The sequence below is a fragment of the Sorghum bicolor genome, chromosome 10 (genome assembly GCF_000003195.3).
Source record: "Sorghum bicolor cultivar BTx623 chromosome 10, Sorghum_bicolor_NCBIv3, whole genome shotgun sequence".
NCBI classification, from domain to species: domain Eukaryota; kingdom Viridiplantae; phylum Streptophyta; class Magnoliopsida; order Poales; family Poaceae; genus Sorghum; species Sorghum bicolor.
This window is the reverse complement of record NC_012879.2, coordinates 51,057,726-51,075,388: the sequence shown is the minus strand read 5'-3', so window position 1 is coordinate 51,075,388 and position 17,663 is coordinate 51,057,726. Positions and strand designations below refer to the sequence as shown.

The 17,663-nt window shown below is 41.0% G+C and overlaps 2 protein-coding genes across 5 annotated transcripts; both read right to left on the bottom strand.

Moving 5' to 3' along the window:
- LOC8065034 (serine/threonine-protein phosphatase PP2A-1 catalytic subunit) lies at positions 1,117 to 8,092 on the bottom strand. The gene is made up of 6 exons (XM_002437148.2): positions 7,550 to 8,092; positions 6,603 to 6,717; positions 4,539 to 4,647; positions 4,367 to 4,444; positions 3,353 to 3,544; positions 1,117 to 1,573 (listed from the first exon to the last, which is right to left on the bottom strand). The coding sequence occupies exons 1-6, from the start codon at positions 7,800 to 7,802 to the stop codon at positions 1,400 to 1,402; spliced, it is 921 nt and encodes a 306-aa protein (XP_002437193.1). The 5' UTR covers positions 7,803 to 8,092; the 3' UTR covers positions 1,117 to 1,399.
- Positions 13,188 to 16,314, bottom strand: LOC110431432. 4 transcript variants are annotated; one of them, XR_002448918.1, is made up of 6 exons: positions 15,417 to 16,314; positions 15,216 to 15,283; positions 14,081 to 14,277; positions 13,712 to 13,967; positions 13,549 to 13,621; positions 13,188 to 13,438 (listed from the first exon to the last, which is right to left on the bottom strand). XR_002448918.1 is itself a non-coding variant. In XM_021450559.1 (6 exons), the coding sequence occupies exons 3-6, from the start codon at positions 15,241 to 15,243 to the stop codon at positions 13,310 to 13,312; spliced, it is 486 nt and encodes a 161-aa protein (XP_021306234.1). In that variant the 5' UTR covers positions 15,244 to 15,283; positions 15,417 to 15,504; positions 15,795 to 16,314; the 3' UTR covers positions 13,188 to 13,309. The 4 variants fall into 4 exon arrangements, 2 of the variants coding, with proteins under 2 accessions (XP_021306234.1, XP_021306233.1); XM_021450559.1 differs by lacking the exon at positions 14,081 to 14,277 and having other exon boundaries at positions 15,417 to 15,504; positions 15,795 to 16,314; XM_021450558.1 differs by lacking the exon at positions 14,081 to 14,277.

Sequence of the window (17,663 nt, the reverse complement as noted above, 5' to 3'; positions counted from 1 at the left end):
TATATATATATATATATATATATATATATATATATATATATATATATGATTTGTATTGGTAATTTTTTAAAAAATAATTAGATTATGTTCATCTTATCTATGCTTGATCTGTTTCTATCAAATAGCCACACAATGATATACAAAAAATTATTCATAATTAATCCTAGCTACATACAAAGCATTAATAGCTTAGAAAACGATTTCTGTCTTTGGGTTGTATGGCATGTCTTTATATCTGTCTCTATGATAAATTTGATGTGCTTAGAGACGGACTCCTATTTGTGGGTTGTACATGCCATGCTCTCAGCAGGTCAACACGCCGCGTCTCCCTAGATAAGTTCGTCGAGTCTATTCTTGACCAGTGTCCGCCTAATCCCGGGCCGGTACCCACCACTAGACAACAGCAGCTCGTGACAGACAGAAAAGCGACTAATCTGGACTCCGTTGGACGTTTCTGAACTTTCCACGCAGCTTCATCAGAAACCAGCGGCTCTGCTCAAGAAAACATGGTGCAGGTGGGGTATGAGGCATTGTTCAAGTCTCAAATGTTTGTACCTTGTTTACTTTAGCCGAGGAAAAAAAAAGTGACAAAAGCTGGAATGGTTTGTAGCTTATCATGACACTCTCTGCCCCTTCCATGACTTCCGCAGTTCCACCGTCACTTGCCAGCTGCCTGCTGAACTCCACGCCGGCGTTGGTCAGTTCCTGGCTTCCTGTTGAAAAGGATGACCCACCTTTTTATTTAGCCTTATCAGCTAAATCTGCCGGTCATTCAACGGTATTTTTCTCTCACAATAAATCAGTTTGCATTGGCGCGGCGTGGTGACTGACCTCATACAATGATGTCCCATTAGAAAGCATTGCAAAAGTCTAGTGTACAACGATGTCGAATTGTCGACACATAAAAGTGAAACCATCTTGACGGCCTGGGCAACATTCGACAGTGAGCTGATGTAGGCTGAACGACCATGTTGCTTCAGATCCGAGTCAAACAGCAATGAAAAATCTCACCCAACAAAGCATCACAATGCACAGACACAACGGAACATCAGGTCCATTTCCTGCATATTTTCCTCGTCTCTTCTCTTTTTCTTTTTCCTTTTTTTGAGCCACATCTTATGTTCTTCTGGGCAAAACAGAAGATATTTCGAGACAATTCTATTGCAGCTTCTCTTCTCTTTTGTCTCTGAATCATACAAAATGGAGGTACAAGAGGGGAAAAAAAGGAAAACCCAATGCCATGTACTTTCAACATCCTCTATGTTCTGAGAAGCGGCAACAAAATCTCCACACCAAAGAATGAGGGGGGGTACAAAGCGGCTAGAGGGAACACATTTTCTAAGGAGATCTACAGGCGCAGGCGCTGCGGTAGAGAAGTTAAAAGAAGCCAACATGCTTATTACAAAAAGTAGTCTGGGGTCTTGCGCGTCATGTCTGGCTCGATTTGCCGCGGAGCTGGGTCGAATTGGAGGAAGTTCTGATCCATGTTCTCACCAATTTCAAGGATGGCAGCCATGTTCCCACATCGGTAGCAGTAGTTAGGCGCGCTGAACACAGTCACAACGTTCTTATCCTGCATCACACAATACAAAAAAACTCAAGATTCTATTCAATTTAGTAAGCAGTGGTTTGCCTAGCCTGTGATGGAAGGAGAAACACACAATTCAGATAATATGTAAGAGAAAACGGATGTGCCTAGTCTGCTTGGATTAGCCTGTATCTAGGCTAGTGCAATGCAGTCAACCTGTGTTTGGTTGCCCAAAGACTATTATGCGGCCCTTGCACAGCAGATTTGGTGGTACTAAGAAATGCAGCACAAATCAATGGACATACAAAAATAATATTGCTGCCTTCCCTACCTCTATTGAAAACATGAAACCTTTACTCGAGCATAGAGACAACTATCTACAACAGAATGTAAGCAACCAAACACACTGTCTTGGGTTGCATTGCATAAGCTGTAATGCAGACTAAGAAGGCTAATGCAAGCAACCAATCACACCCTAACATATTGCATAGGTTGTGCTGGATTGGGTTGTGCCGCGTAAAGCCTAATGCATGTTAAGACTAGTGCAAGCAACCAATCAAACGCTTAATGAATTGTTCCTTATCACTTTTCTGATACATGGGATAAATCATTGTTTCTGAGCAAGCTATATCTTATGTAATGGAGTGATCTATGTCTTCTCATAAATAAACACTTCATCAATCTTTTCTTTCGGGGAATAATTGTCCTCCGTTAGTGAATAAATTATGCTTAGAAACCATGCAATCTAACTGCTAAAACTTTGGCCACTAAGATGGTGTATGGTGATGTTAAGTCATGTAAATGGAAATGGAATCAAATGACACTGTAATCAGAGCTGGAATGGGTGATTGCGATCTTTGTTTGGTTTTTAATGTAAACGGTATCACATGTGAAGAGTTGATGTACCTACAACCGCATGAATGCAACTGGACTAGTCAAACCCAACTTATGCACCTTAGGATTGGAGATTGGGAAAGAGTGATTTAGTGCATGTTTGGTAGAGCTCCTCCTGCTCCAGATTCTCTGTGGAAGCTAATTCTCTGAGAGAAGTGATTCTCTGACTGGGAATGTTTTTATATGATAAACTATATGCTTATATTGAGTTTAGTGAGACTGTGGAGTGAATCAGGAAAAAAAAAACTACTTTTTTCAGCTCCTATCCCCATAGCTCATTTCAGAGAATCAATTCACAGAATCAGCATTGAATAACTTCTCGGTAAAAACTATTTGGCAGAGCTCCTAGATTTATCCAGGAAGCTGCTCTGGGAGCCCTGCCAAACAAGCCCTTAAGATCATGCAGCAGCCAGCTACCCATGGGAAATTGCTAGTGACAGCCCCACCTCAGCGGCTACCCTTGCCTCTGCATTTGACATCACTTTGCTGATGTGCTTCAGCCCAGAATCTCAAGCAGCCTACAATGTGCCTGCATCTCATCTATACAACTGCAAGCAGAGTTTTAACTCTTCTAGCAAGAACAGCAGCCATCACCATAGGGAAGGCAGAGCAAGCCATAGGACAGGTGCAGGGCCCTGGAGTTGAATCCAACTTCTGAACCTTCAGGCATACCAAAGGGACCACCAGGGAATAGGAGGGTCTAGTGGTGATTTCGCTTCCAAATGGATGGCATATTAGTATATTACTGTATTAGGATCAAAGTTCCTTATATATAGCAACAGAAATTCTTATTGATAATTAGTATCCTCAGAAACTTCTGCAGGAATGGGTTCACATACTTAATAAAAATGCCATAGCAGTTTGGTAAACAGAACTCTGATTTTTTTTAAAAAAAAACAATGGGTAGAATCAAACATGCTGGATACTAACCTGGCACCAATTGAACCCTTCCATTACAAGTTGATGAGCCCTTGAAATAAGACTTAGCCCATTTGTATGGTTGAATTGTTGTGCAATATCTTGGCCAAATGTGTATCCAGCACCCCTTGGTGAAATTCCCCACCCACATCGGTCATCCGGGTCAGACCACAAAAGATCACACATAGGTCCTTCATGGGGAACCTACAGCCATTTTAAATAACAGAGAAAACATTAATCAAGGAAAAAAAGGCATAATCAACAAAATATTATATACAAGAACTATGACATTTATACCTTAAAGCCTAATTGAGAGATCATGTGTAAATCATTTAAGAACATCAGTGTCAATCAAGAAACTGAAAGCTGAAATATTGTAGGCTTCTACAGCCATGCAACCAAACAAAGCCCCCTCTTGGCCTCTTCTCTACCTAGCCTGGCTATCCCTAGCTGGTCCAAAATCTAAGCCAGGCAACCAAACAGCCCTTAAATCTCTTTCTGGATGCAACTAAGCTAGGAAGTAAAGTATCATGCAAAGTTGGAAACTGGATCCAATCGCTCCTGTTTTTCCTTGCAGAGTATCATCAGGTCAGAATAGGAAGCCCCCAACTGCAACAAGGTGAACAGATAATTCTGAAATCTGGACTCATAGTTTCTAAGGTTCTTCTCACAATCAGACATGAATGTGTTCTGGTCCATGCAGATGCAAAACAAAAGATTCAATCTCACAAGTTAACCAATAAGACATAAGGGGATTCTGCATGCACTCTGCTTCCTTACTAACCTACTACCTAACAGATATATTTATAAACGGAACTATCTATGTCTTGACAACCAGACCTGTTATGTCTATGCAGACTTCAGCAAACAATGTAGATATCTCAAAAGAAATGGGATCCTTAACCCCAATTCAGTGATTCACAAGAAACATGTGCACAGAATAGTCTACAGCTCAAAATTTGGCGTGTATAAATTATCCATAATTAGTAACTAGTTCACAGAAATGATGGAAAATTTGTTGCCAACCTCTTGTATGCGATCAAGAGCACGGATATTATCCAATGTATCCAGTGATGGAGACAGACCACCATGTAGGCAGAAGATCTGCAAAATGGATTTTTCAGCTTGTCAGGTACAGAACAGAATCACAAATTCATACCAATGTACTACAACATAAGTACATAACCATAGAACAAACCTGGTTTTCTATAAGAGCTGTGAGAGGCAAATAATCAAACAAGTCTGTAAAGTACTTCCACACATTTGCATTTCCATATTTCCGCAAGCATTCATCATAGAAGCCATACCTGTATCCAAACATTTGATGTAAAGAGCACCCTAGCACTTTGGGTGCGTTTGTACAGTTGCATATCACAATGTAGACCAATGCAACAAAACAGTTGAGCCAATGTATGCCTCATGGCAAAAGTGTGTTGTATTGTTGTTTATTGTAAGTAAACTTCAGAGTTCTGTCTGCTTTATATACACTGAGGTAATAATGGTTTCAGTAGTAAGCATGTGATACCATGACCCAAACCCAAAACATCGTTTCCCAGCATCGATACTTGATTAGTCCATTAAACATCCCACAGAGAAACTAGATTGTGTCTATAAGACGTGCTGACACACTCTCCTTCCACAAAGAGGTCAACAAATTAATATCAAATAATTGTTAAATAAACTAACCAGAACATTATGCAGTTGATTTGGTTGTTGAAACTGTGGAACAGAAAATCTATATTGGGTTTTATTTATTTTTCCAAAGAAATCTAAATGCGCTAGCAGAATAATTCAATTCACATTTTTTTAAAATCTTGATACTGGTTTGAAGATTTAAGCAGGGGCGAAGCTACGTAGTAGCTTGCGGGTGCCCAGGCACCCACAAAAATTTGAAAAACCACTACTAGGAACACATTTTCACCATTGTTGTGGATTAAATTTTCAAACCTATAAGAGAGAGGCACCCCCATCCAATTCGTTCTAGCTTCGCCCCTGGATTTAAGGACTGACAGGCATGCGAACAGGGGCGTGGGTTGGAAGGATACATAAGAATGTGTACGAGAGAGATCCTTCACCTTATGTGGGGAATGTTGTCAAGGGTTTAAGCCTAGGTCTGATAAACATGCACTATATCCTACAGTTAGGAAACAAGACCCAGTGATCTGCAGCTGCAGGTTCGGAATTCTATATCCTGTCAGTTATCCACATTTGAATCTACTGTAGTCTAGAAAATTTTTCCATCTCAAATCAACATTCACTCATCTAAATTGTGGATAGAGGCAGAGTGCAAGCTATGTTAAAATCCAATTCTGAAGAATCAAGATAGAGAGAAAGAAGCTTGTGTAGCCAACTTCAGTATCAGCTTATTACTTTCTGAAGCTGAATCTAGATTACGGAGCTCATTAGACCCCTTTCTGCTATAACAAAACCAATAAGATGCTCAAGAAAATAATACAAAATTTTGATTTGATTTCACAGCAGTTACTCACATATGTAGTCCAGTTATTATGTCTGATGCCGTTGAAGGATTTAACACGGAAGTAATGTATAGTTTATCTTAGACACACATCGTTAATGGAAATTGAAGTAAACAAGGCTGAAATGCTTAGTAAACAAGGCATAAATGCTTTAGGAACCTGAGTATTGCGAAGAAGTAACGATATGACTGGGAAACAGAGAACAATTTCCCTAATTCACTTGACAACAGAACTCTTTAAATTTTAAGTCCGTTGTCGAATTCACTAATACCCATTTCGAATTTACTCCCTCCGTTCCAAATTGTAAGACATGTTGACTTTTCTAGATACATAGTTTTTGCTATGCACACAGATATACACTATATCTACATAGCTGCAATTGCCCTTATGGGCACATAACAGTTCGAGTTAATAAGTTTGTTTACGTTTTTAGTTTAACTTCTGTCTTGTGGACCATCCGGTTTAGCTGGTTCGGCAAGCTTCTGGGTAACGTCTGCCAGTTGGTCGAACCCTCTGTGTTCAGACCAATCTGGTTCAGTAATTTCGTTGCTTACAAGTAATGAAATTTGGTTCGTCCGTGGTGGGAAAAAATATAGATAGTGAAAGCAATGTATCTAGAAAAGTCAGAACATCTAAAAATTTGGAACAGAGGTAGTAATAATTTAAGGGAAAATTACTTAAATAATGCTCTCATGTTTTCAGTGACTGCGATAAAAAAAATTCTTATACTGAAATTAGTAATTTCTGTACTGCTGTAGAGTTCAGCTGAAGGAATAGGAACTCACACTTGAGTTATTTGTCTGCTCTCATGATTTCCTCTCAATATTGTGATTCTGTCTCTATAACGTACTTTTAAAGCCACTAACAACGACACCGTCTCCACTGAGTAGTAGCCACGGTCTGCAGAAAAAACCCATAGTCAACTCAACAGTGGTATGGAAACAAATAAAATTATCAAAAGCAATATAAAGTTTAGATATAAAGACAGGAAGCTTCCCTAGTACCTTGACAGGTTAACTGGAAAGATAACATTTCCTGAAACACGTCTAACATTGCACAGAACTAGGATGCAACACATAAAAAATTACAGGAAAGCTTAATTGAATCACGTCCTGTTTGTGTGTATGCCCATATGCTCATGCTAGTGAGTAGTGACCTAGGTCCATAGAAATTGCAGACATAACAAGCATGTTTTGAAGACAAGGCTCTTGTGAATTCATCATAGCTATTCAAGAATGCTTTACGTGTACAATCAGTGTGAGCAACAGTGTAGTGTACAATCAGTAGTGAACACACATCTCTTTCGAAAAGAAAAAAAAAGTAGAGAACACACATCTATGCCATAAAATTAAAAAGATCCACGCTTTGAACTTCTTATACACAGTAACCAGAAACTCTCTAATTGCTAATCTGCAGAAGTTTTTTAAGTCACTTAACAGATACCAAATGGACTAATCCATAACATGATAACGCTTGAAAGATATTTTTTTTATCTATGAAGCAACAGTGAGTAAGCCAAAATCAGCTTGAACAATCCATGTAGCATCAATAACCCCATCCATTTATCCATAATCAGCTTGAGCAACTCAGTTCCGAAGCACGATCTATTGAAATTAATACTCCCAACTAATAACAGTCTCCAGAGAACCAGATCGAACCACCATGCAAATCAACAGATCGACCGGAGCCAAGAACGAGTGGTGAGGAACTAGGATAGGCAGGGCGGACTGACCGACGTAGTCGCCCATAAAGAGGTAGTTGGTGTCGGGCGCGTTGCCGCCGATGCGGAAGAGCTCGATGAGGTCGTAGAACTGGCCGTGGATGTCGCCGCAGACAGTGACGGGGCAGCGCACGGGCTGCACGTTCCACTCCTCCATGAGGATCGCCTTGGCCTGCTCGCATAGCGCCTTGACCTCCGCCTCCGGCAGGAACTTGCAATCCCGCAGCTGCGAGATCTGACGGTCCAGATCCGCGTGCGACGGCATCGCCGCTGCCACTCCGCTCTGGCGCTCTGCCTCAAACCTCCCCTTCCCTCCGCCTTACCGAGTTCCCTCCGCCGCCGCCGCCGCCCCAGCCAGCACAGCCGGCGAGGAGGGGGAGGAGGAGCGCGGGACCCAGCAAGCCCGCCGGCGAGGAGGGGCGCCGGGGCGCGGGGGGTGGACGGGATCGAAGAGGACGGAGGTGGGGGTCGAGGAGGAAACTAGGTAAGAGTGCTATGCCTCCATCTGCCCTCTCGCTTCGCGGTGTTTGTTCACGGATGGGAGGAGCTTTTCTTTTTAATTAATTTTTGTTTTCCTCGCTGTCTTGGTATTTGTTTTCGATTTGGCTTTCGGCTTTTTTTTTTTTTTGGTTTGGTGATTTAGTCCCTGGTCAGAGTAGTTTTATGTATTGTTTTATGAAAGAAAAGGCAAGGCGGCGTACTTTCCAGGTGGGGGATTAGAATGTTTCGTGGTGGGAATGTCTGGTGCGTTCTTCTATGATTGTTTGAATTTGGACGAATTCATTTAACCTACCTCCTATTTAGGGTTACTAGTATTTTTGAAAACCCTAAAGTTTTGACCTGAATTATTATTTTAAGAAAAGTTGGGATACTTTTGCTTTTCTGCAATAATGCATCCCTAAGTTCCACGTAACACCCTTTAGCTATACCAAAATTATTTAATCGACCATCTAAAAAATCAGTGTGTTCTTATTTCTACTACCCAAATAGTCATATGTTTGGTTAGATGACACTAGAACAAGGTGAGATATCTCTCTAATTTCGGCACATAAAGGATGAGACGATCTCTAAGAGGAGATAAACCTCTCAAATGATAGGTATCTCTCAAGTCTTAATGTCATTGGGCACACGTGCTTAGCTATGACACTCTGCTAGCTAAGTTTGCTTCATCCATGTGGGCATATGGTCCACTTGCTCCGCTAGTCAGACTTGCGTCACTTCCGTGGATGTCGGGCAAACATGTCCATCCAAGCTCGCTCTATCCCCTCCCCCAACGACCCTTGCTTCATGTCACACCCCAAAATTTAGTTTAGGTTTTAAATAGAAAACGCTAAATAAAATAATAAACTATTGTTTTTTTAGATAAATGCAACAAACACCCATTAACTTATGCAGGGATTTTGGTTAGGTCCATTCATTGCATGTCCATATCTCTTGTTTAGCCTTTGGATTGAACTTCGGCGACCATAAATTGTTTAATTGGTTACCGCAGGTCAATAATATTTGTTTATCTCTTACATTTGACATGGCATGTGGAGTCAGCAACTAGCATGGTATAAAAATTGGAGTCTCATATTTATCCCCTGTCTGTGTTGCCACCTGTCCACCCCTCAACACATGGCATCTGTGCCTTCTTTGCTTCAACTTATCACCACCATTATTCTCAATCACTGAGCTCTCACTACCACGCCTAGCATTTATGCCTCTACTCTATCTCTGCTCTAGTGCTCGCCACCATCATTACCGTTCACCAAGCTTCCACTACTGTCATTGTTCCTCGCCTTGTGCTTCATCTCAGCTTTTCTAGCCCTTTCGCTCGTTGGACACATGCAAAACCGTGTCAGATCTCCTAGCTATCATACTACAATTGTCATGGTCAAGCTCACGGGCGCCACTGTTACCGTTAGTGTAGGTCATCACTGCTTCAACTATTGTGCGATTGAGCCCATTGTTGTCCCTTCGTCCCCTCACACGCGCATTCTGGTCAAGCATGAGTAGAGACCCAATCTGTCCTTCGAAGTACGTTCGGCTTTGAGCCAACGTGAAGCGCTCCACTTACCCAACCTGCAGTAGGTCAAATGTCTCGGCTCAGTGCCAACACGTCGCTTGATGCCCTACCCCTATCGAAGGGTTTGGTAGTAGGAGTCATTGGCTCAAGATGCACATTGTGACTTCGAAGCGTTCTGCATGGCCAGGCTAAATACCGCTAGTGAGTCTGTCATGCTGAAAGGTCCTAATATGACTAGAGGGGGGGTGAATAGCCTATTTAAAAATTCTACAAACTCACTAGAGCAAGAGATTAGTAAATAACAAAGCGAAGCTTTTTGCTCTAGCTCTAATAGGGTGATTTCAAGCCACCTATCCAACAATTCTAGTTGATATGAACACTGGGCACACAAGAGCTATGACACTACACGCTACACTAGAGAACTATGCTACACAAGACAAAGTAAGCAACTAGACTAATTACACTACTTTGCGGTAAGTAAATGAAGATGATGAGATATTTATACCACTGTGTGGGAGATGAACCAATCACCAATATATGAACAATTAATCACCGGGAGAATGTCAATCAAACACAATTAAGACACCGATTTTTTCTCCCGAGGTTCACGTGCTTGCCGGCACGCTACGTCCCCGTTGTGTCGACCGACACTTGGTGGTTCGGCGGCTAAGAGGTGTAGCACGAACCTCATCCTCACTAGGACACCGCAAGAACCGACCCACAAGTGAGGTAACTCATTGACACGAGCAATCCACTAGAGTGGCTTTTGGCATTCCGCTGGGGAATAAGCCCAAGAACCCCTCACAAATATCACCTTAATTAGGGGTGGACACAATCACCAAATCCCCTCACTAATCAACAAATCCACAACCGTCTAGGTGACGGCAATCACCAAAAGTAATAATAAATCTACAATTGCAATCACCACCTAGTGCCACAAGAATGAAATCACAAAAGCACAACACTAGGGTTTCCCCAAATCCTCTCACCAATGAGCACCAAGCTATGGAGATGGAGAGGAGAGGAAGGAGATGCTCTTGAAGCTCTCAGATCTGTCACTTGAGCTCAATCTCTCACTTGAATGGAGCACAAATCTTAGAGAGTGAGAGAGGAGGAAGGGAGAGCTTTCTCTACTCTTTAGAAGAGCCACCGGAAGTCAAAAAATGTGTTCTATTCGAGTTGCCCCGTCAGAAACGAAGGAAACGAGTACTTATAGTGTGGCACCGGAAGTTCCAGTGCCTGGGACCAGAACTTCCGGTCCAAGCATATCTGACCGTTGGAGACTCGATCCAAGCAGATCTGACCATTGGAGACTAAGCAGATCTGACCGTTGTGGAGGCTCGGACCCACCGGAACTTCCACCAAAACTTCCGGTCAAAGATCGGAAATGAATCCTAACACGTGACGACATGCGCAAAGGTTCCTATGCGGACTTCCGTTCATGGACCGGAACTTCTGGTCATGGACCGGAACTTCCGGTCAAACGCCGGAAGTGTTTTCTCAAACGCGAACGCACCTCTCAGTCTCTCACAGCCCAACCGGAACTTCCTCCACCGAAACTTCCACCGGAACTTCCGGTCCTATATTCTCAGCACCATCTCAAAACTTGTTAGGATGCTAACTTCTAGCTCCGAACTCCGAATTCAATGATCTTGGACATTTCGGAAAGCTTACTCAGAGGGCTATACAATCCATATGGATACTTAATCCAAGTCAAAATAGATCAAAGCAGCATTTCAATCTAAAAGTCATCCTAATGTCCGGAGAACATCGAAAAGCCTCTCCCTTCTCTAAGTTGATCAAAATCAACTCCAACACCTTCTCCTTTGCAAATGTGCCAACACCACCAAGTGTACACCACCATGTGCATGTGTGTTAGCATTTCACAATTATTTTTATAGGCTTGCTCATGCAACTCACCACGTCACTAAGCACTAGGTATATCCGTATATGCAAATGAGACTCACACTTAGTGGCACTAGATAACCATTACAATTAAAGATTTCCCCTCTTTATAGTACGATTATCTATCCTAAATCCACTCACATCCGCTAGGTGTCTTGAGTGGTAAAATAAAATGGCCCTAATAAAAATACCTTTGCCTTGAGCTTATTTTATTTTTCTCTTTCTTTTTTTCCAAGTTGGAGTACTTGAATATCATCTTTTGGTCACCTCTATCACCGTGACCATCATCTAGCTCCATCACTTGGTGTGTACCAACCTATCCTTATATTTCACTCATGACAAATATTAATACACATAGATTTCATCAATTATCTAAAATCAAACTGGGATTTTCACATGCCATGCCAATCGCTCTCTTATTCCCTTGGTCTAGAGGCGGTCGCATGTCGGCTGGCTTTTGAATCTCTGATGTCGTGGGATATAGGAGCCCCTGGACCTGTCCACAGCTCTTTAACCAGGGGGTAATATTGGAAAAATAAAAATTTATTCTGGTTCTCATAAAACTAAGCGGTTCATCGATTTTCTAGGAGTTGTTTTTATATAAACAACTATTTTCATTGATTTTCTAGGAGCTGTTTTTGTGTACCCTACTTTTGGCTTTTAGCCTTTTTCAAATGAGTAAAATAGAGAGAGATTTTACAACCATTTCGAAACCGACAAAGAGAGAATAAAATTTGTAGTTATTTTAGAACATGTTTGGATCTATTAGTACAAAAAATAGGTAGCTAATAGTTGCTACTAATTTAGATCCTCCAGTTGGATAGTGAGTTAAAGGTGTATATGAACTTTACTCCCTTCGTTCATTTATCTTCTTAATCTAAGCAAAAATAAATTCAAAAATCTCCTTCATATTAGCTTGGGACTTGCCTATATTTATTTCCCTTTGCTGCTCATTAGTTACAACTTGCCTATTTTTATTGCCTATCTGTCGTTTATTGGTTGTTCCTTGCTTGTGACTTCTCATGTGCACAAAACCTGAAATAATTAAATGTAAAGCGAGTGCTTTTACTCTGCTCTTTGGTCATTGTGCCAAAGGCTAAAACTGTGAAGATAAATGAACGGAGAGAGTATTGGCATATACTAGCAACTCTAAACCTACTAGCAGTCCTCCGTCTAATAATTAAGAAATTTATTAGCATGACTCTTTGGATCTACTAATACTAATGCCTTGTTTAGTTCACCTAAAAAACCAAGGTACATGTATGGAGCATTAAATATAGATGCAAAAAAAAACTAATTGCACAGTTTGTCTGTAAATCACGAGACGAATTTTTTAAGGCTAATTACTCCATAATTGGACAATGTTTGTCAAATAAAAACAAAAGTGCTAAAGTGTCAAAATTCAAAAATATTTTGGATCTAAAGTGCCATAATATTAGCTTTGCTATAATATAATGTGGATCCAAACAATGCCTTAACCAAACAATTTATAATTTTTTAGCAGCATAAATTAGATCACGATAGTTTTTTATAGAATAACAGTAGCTTTTTCGTAACTCGTATTTTTTTTTGTTGAACCTAACAAACTCTATAGGACATCTGCAATGGTATAAGGTAGTTACTAACTCTAAATCAACTTATTTAATAATGCAAACTTTTATAGTTAACTAGGTAGCGTGTCCGTGTGTTGCTACGGGATAGCTAACATTTTTTATTTAAAATACATAGATCGCACAATAAGATAATAATATTATAATAAAACTTAAATACCAACTATAAAGTTACATTTAACTTAAAGAAACAAAGTTTGTAAAATCAAACACGGTCACGGAGAGCACGACGTTATAGGATCACAAATTCTACTTTATAGACCTTTCCGTGATACGATTAAGATAATGTTTAATATCGGTAGGCAGAAATCTTCGATATCCATTTCTTTCGTGCGCTAGTAAATCCACAAATAAGTTCCGCCGCATCTCTGTGCCATCCTATCACACATTTGAGTATATATATGTAAATTTTATTGTGTGTCGCATGGGTAATACTACGTTTTTGTGAAAAAACTTTCACAAAATCTTAGACAAAGTGTTATACTCACGGTATAAATGTGCGTGCCTTGTGGTCTATTCCATGTAGACATATACTGTAGGATGAGAAATCCACTTAAGTACCTGTATCAAGATTCACGATCAGCAAGATATAGAAATAGTTAAATCACAGGTATTTGTTATTGTAAGCGACGGTGATTTTGAGTTAGTTACCCATCTATGTCCTTTGTAATGTTTTCTGCCCGTTTAAATTTCCATTTGAAAACATCCTCATCCCATCTAGGAATATGTTTATTTACTGCGGCCGTGTAGTTGTAGCTAAATTCAAGAGTGTATTTGGCATACATAAGCGCTGGTGTGTCTTTACACCACTCTTCAACAGGTCTAGGGTCAATCATGATAAGCATTTTTTTCGCTGATCGAAAACATAAAGGATATATTTTCGAAAGGATAGCCATGGCAAAAGAAACTGCAAACACAGTAACGATTAGAATAGTATATAGGAAACCATCAATAAAATATATAATATAGCATTTAACTTGTCTTGTGTTGAAGTTGGACTTCATACAAAATTATACTTACGCAAAATCTCAGGTCCATGTGATGCTTCCTAATATTATTATATTTTTTTCATTATATTGTACTCTCGAGACGCTTGAAAACGAACACCTAATTCGAAACACTTCTGAGAGATGTCTCGATTGCTCATTAACAACTCTTGTAGATCCTAGACACTTAGAGCAATCATAGAGGGATAAAAACCTTTGACCCAAGGCTTCCTTCAAAAGCATTAGAGATTGATGATTATTTCCGTCATATAAGAGAGCACACTATCATTAGTAAATAAAGTAATTAAAATAAGCATGTAGCTTACTTCAACATTGCTTCATCATGAATTGCCATTACGTCATCACATAGTAACTCAGTAATTTTTTATACACGCAATTAGACTAAACACATAATTAATATTAAAGATACATGTAGAAGACATTTAAATATAGAGGCTAACTGATAAATAAAGGAACACATGTATCTTTCATCTATTACTGAATACAAGCTAACTTATCATGATAGAACTTGAGACTTGGAAAGGTAACAAATGTTTTACTCAGAAAAAGATGGAGTGTGAATATCAAAATAAGCACACTGCGCACTGCACACTATCAGTTTAGAAACAAACTAATTCCGCCTGCGTGCTTGCAGTAGTCGCATTAAGGCTCAGTATTTGCAGGTGTTGTCCTAAATAACATTTCAATCATCTTGACTGTCCTAAATACGCTGAAAATAACCTAAATCTTTATTAAGATATGTCTATAATTCATGGCTTATAAATTAGTGTTATATAGATAAATTAGGCATAGCATTAAAAGTAACCCATAAAGTTTATGAAATTAACATAGTCATAAAGAACATGACGTCCCATAGACACAACTGGGCTGTTGGCCTAAGCCAGCAAATCACATGGCAGGGGTTGGGATTATTGCATTCGGACTATGACGCAAGCACGTTCAGTTGTCAAGCAATATTACAAAGAAGTAAATGTTTTTCGTTAACAAGGACATTTATACATACATCACTCTCTCTATCTGACAAAACCAAAAGCTTCCTGATGTTGTGATGATCATATGAGAAGTGCTAGTGCAAACTGAGGTTGAACTCGGCTTTTTCCATTGCAGTGATGTTTAATTGAAATGTGGTCTTTGAAACAATTACACACCTGTGGGCGGTGGAAGCGCCACAACCATACCAACTATTGCGGCGTTCTTGCTCCTAGCAGTATAACCCCTGCAACAGGTAAATAATATGGAAAGGGATCCATCAATAAAAAATCTAGAAAGCTGAAAAACACATAATTTGAATCATGAACAAATTCTATATAATATTGCAAAGAATAATTAAATAGAGTATATTTCTATACCTACTGTTCTGCCATCTGCTGGCCAAAGCTCCAGCATGCACAAGATCAATAAAGGCATGATTTACGAACAATTAAAATGTAATAATCCCTGGAGAAAAATCAAAACAATCATGGAGAGTGTTTAAGTTATAACATAAAATCAAAACAATCTCAGGAGAAAACTCGATCTTAATATATGTCACCTGCAGTTATCCTATTTATAGGCCCTATATATATAAACAAATTATTAATATTTAAGGTTAAAGTAATATTAATTATCATAAACAAAAATTATATTTGAAATGTCTTTAGACTATTATCTAATCTCTACATTGACCCACTGATCATTATTAAGATGAATAGAGGCCTCAATAAAAAAATAAAAGCTAGAAAAGCAACCTTATCCACCCCTTTCTGATCCCAACCACACTCACTCTATCTCACACTCTCACTCTGCCTCCCCTCCGATGAGGCTTCCGTCCACCGTTGCCGGCATCTCAGGAGAAAACTCGATCTTAATATATGTCACCTGCAGTTGTCCTATTTATAGGCCCTATATATATCTTGATGTTCAGGACAAGGTTTCAGGTTTGTAAACTGGCCTCAACTGAATAGCAACCAGTTGGCACCAATCACAGCCTCTACTTGTCTAGCAATTGGGCAGGTACCATCAGATGGATTGTCCATAGCAACATCAAACTAACTCATCTTGAGAGAGAGATGGAGCCAAAAATTCTAAAAACTTGAGAACAAAACATGTGAATGGCAAATGCATGACGACACTTATGGTCGAACCAGCAGGAGGCAAACAGCCAGTTCAAGTTCGCAAGTAGAAATAAACTCGTGGTCCTAATTAGCTTCAAACTTCAATGTCTATCAAGAACTAAACCCGGGCCGTTCTCAACGCTGTATCATTCATGCATATCTGCAATTGTGATAGATTTCCATGTCAGATTACTTGCTGCAATCTCTGTCATTTGTGAAGAAAAATGGCTGTATTTGGATGAAGGAAGACTGGGTAGTAAACCAAAACTTACTTCAATGCGCACGACGGAGCTTGATGTTCAGGACAGGGCTCGCGCGGACAGGAACGAACGCGGACAGCGCTCGAGGACGGAGCTGTCGAGGACAGCGCGCGGACGGAGCTCGAGGACGGCGCGCGACGGCCGGTCTCGCGTGGACACGCAGCAGACGGTGATCGGCGCGCAGCGGCCGGTCTCGCGGCGTACGGCGGCCGGTCCTGCACGGACGGACGTCGGTCTCGCGGCGGCCTGTCTTCGCGGCGTACGGCGGCTTCTCGGTGGACCGCGACCGGCTCGCGGCGTACAGCGGCCGGTCTCGCGGACGGCGAGCAGCGGCCGGTCTTCGCGGCGGACGGCGGCTCTGGTCTCTGGTCGCGCCGGGCGAGCAGTCTTCGCGGCGGACGGCGGCTGACCGGCTGCTCCGGTCTCTGCTCGCGCCAGTCGATCTCACGAGGCGGACGGCGGCTCGGATTCGACTCTGCTGCGCTTGGCGGAAGGTGTTGCCTACGGCGTCTCCGGTCTCTGTTCACGGTGGAAAGGGGGAGGGGATCGGAGGTCTCTGCTCAAGGTCAAGATAGGAATGTGGGAGGGGATCGGGGAGGGATGCCGGTTTTCAGGCTATTCCAAGTTTGGATGTTGGGGAGGCGCCGCGGACGCAGGACGGGCAGACGGACGAAACCAAATGCCGCACCAAGAAAAAGTCCATGTTTTTATTTGTAGGAGAAGGAGATAGGAGATGACATAGCTTTACATGACACTTATACGATTTTAGAATGCATAGGATTTTAGCATCGTGCCGAGGTCTGCCACCACCTAGCTCTCGACACCGCTGCTAAGCATAATAATTGAAACCATGTAGACACATGTAGGGCCTGTTTAGTACAGCTCACAACAGCTTCATGAGCTGTTTTTTTTTGTCAAACACTTATTTTCAAAACAGCTTCATGAGTGAAGCTGTTTTTCCCCTCCTCTCACAAAGACATAAGTTGGGATGAAGCTGGAAAAAAGCAGCTTATTGCAGCTTCTCCCTCATTTCTCTCTCTCAACTATACATGAAGTAGTTGGTGAAGCTATTTTGCCAAACACTTTCTCCAAAACAGCTCAGCTTCATCTAGTAAATCACTTATGAAGTTATTTTCTTAAAAAACAGCTTTACTAGTGAAGTTGAGCTGTGCCAAACAATTCCGTAGACACACTCAACTCTCCAATAGGCGACGATGTTGCACGCATGGCCAGGTGCTGCACC

Excerpts from the sequence above, each read along its gene's own strand:
- LOC8065034 (XM_002437148.2), bottom strand. The coding sequence starts at position 7,802 with ATGCCGTCGCACGCGGATCTGGACCGTCAGATCTCGCAGCTGCGGGAT. Across the intron at positions 6,718-7,549 it reads CTTTATGGGCGACTACGTCG|ACCGTGGCTACTACTCAGTG; the intron begins GTCAGTCCGCCC and ends TTTTTTCTGCAG. Across the intron at positions 4,648-6,602 it reads AGCAGACAAATAACTCAAGT|GTATGGCTTCTATGATGAAT; the intron begins GTGAGTTCCTAT and ends GTTTGGATACAG.
- LOC110431432 (XM_021450558.1), bottom strand. The coding sequence starts at position 15,243 with ATGGTTGTGGCGCTTCCACCGCCCACAG. Across the intron at positions 13,968-15,215 it reads GGCGCTTCCACCGCCCACAG|TTTCTTTTGCCATGGCTATC; the intron begins GTGTGTAATTGT and ends CTGTGTTTGCAG. Across the intron at positions 13,622-13,711 it reads ATTACAAAGGACATAGATGG|GTACTTAAGTGGATTTCTCA; the intron begins GTAACTAACTCA and ends ATCTTGATACAG.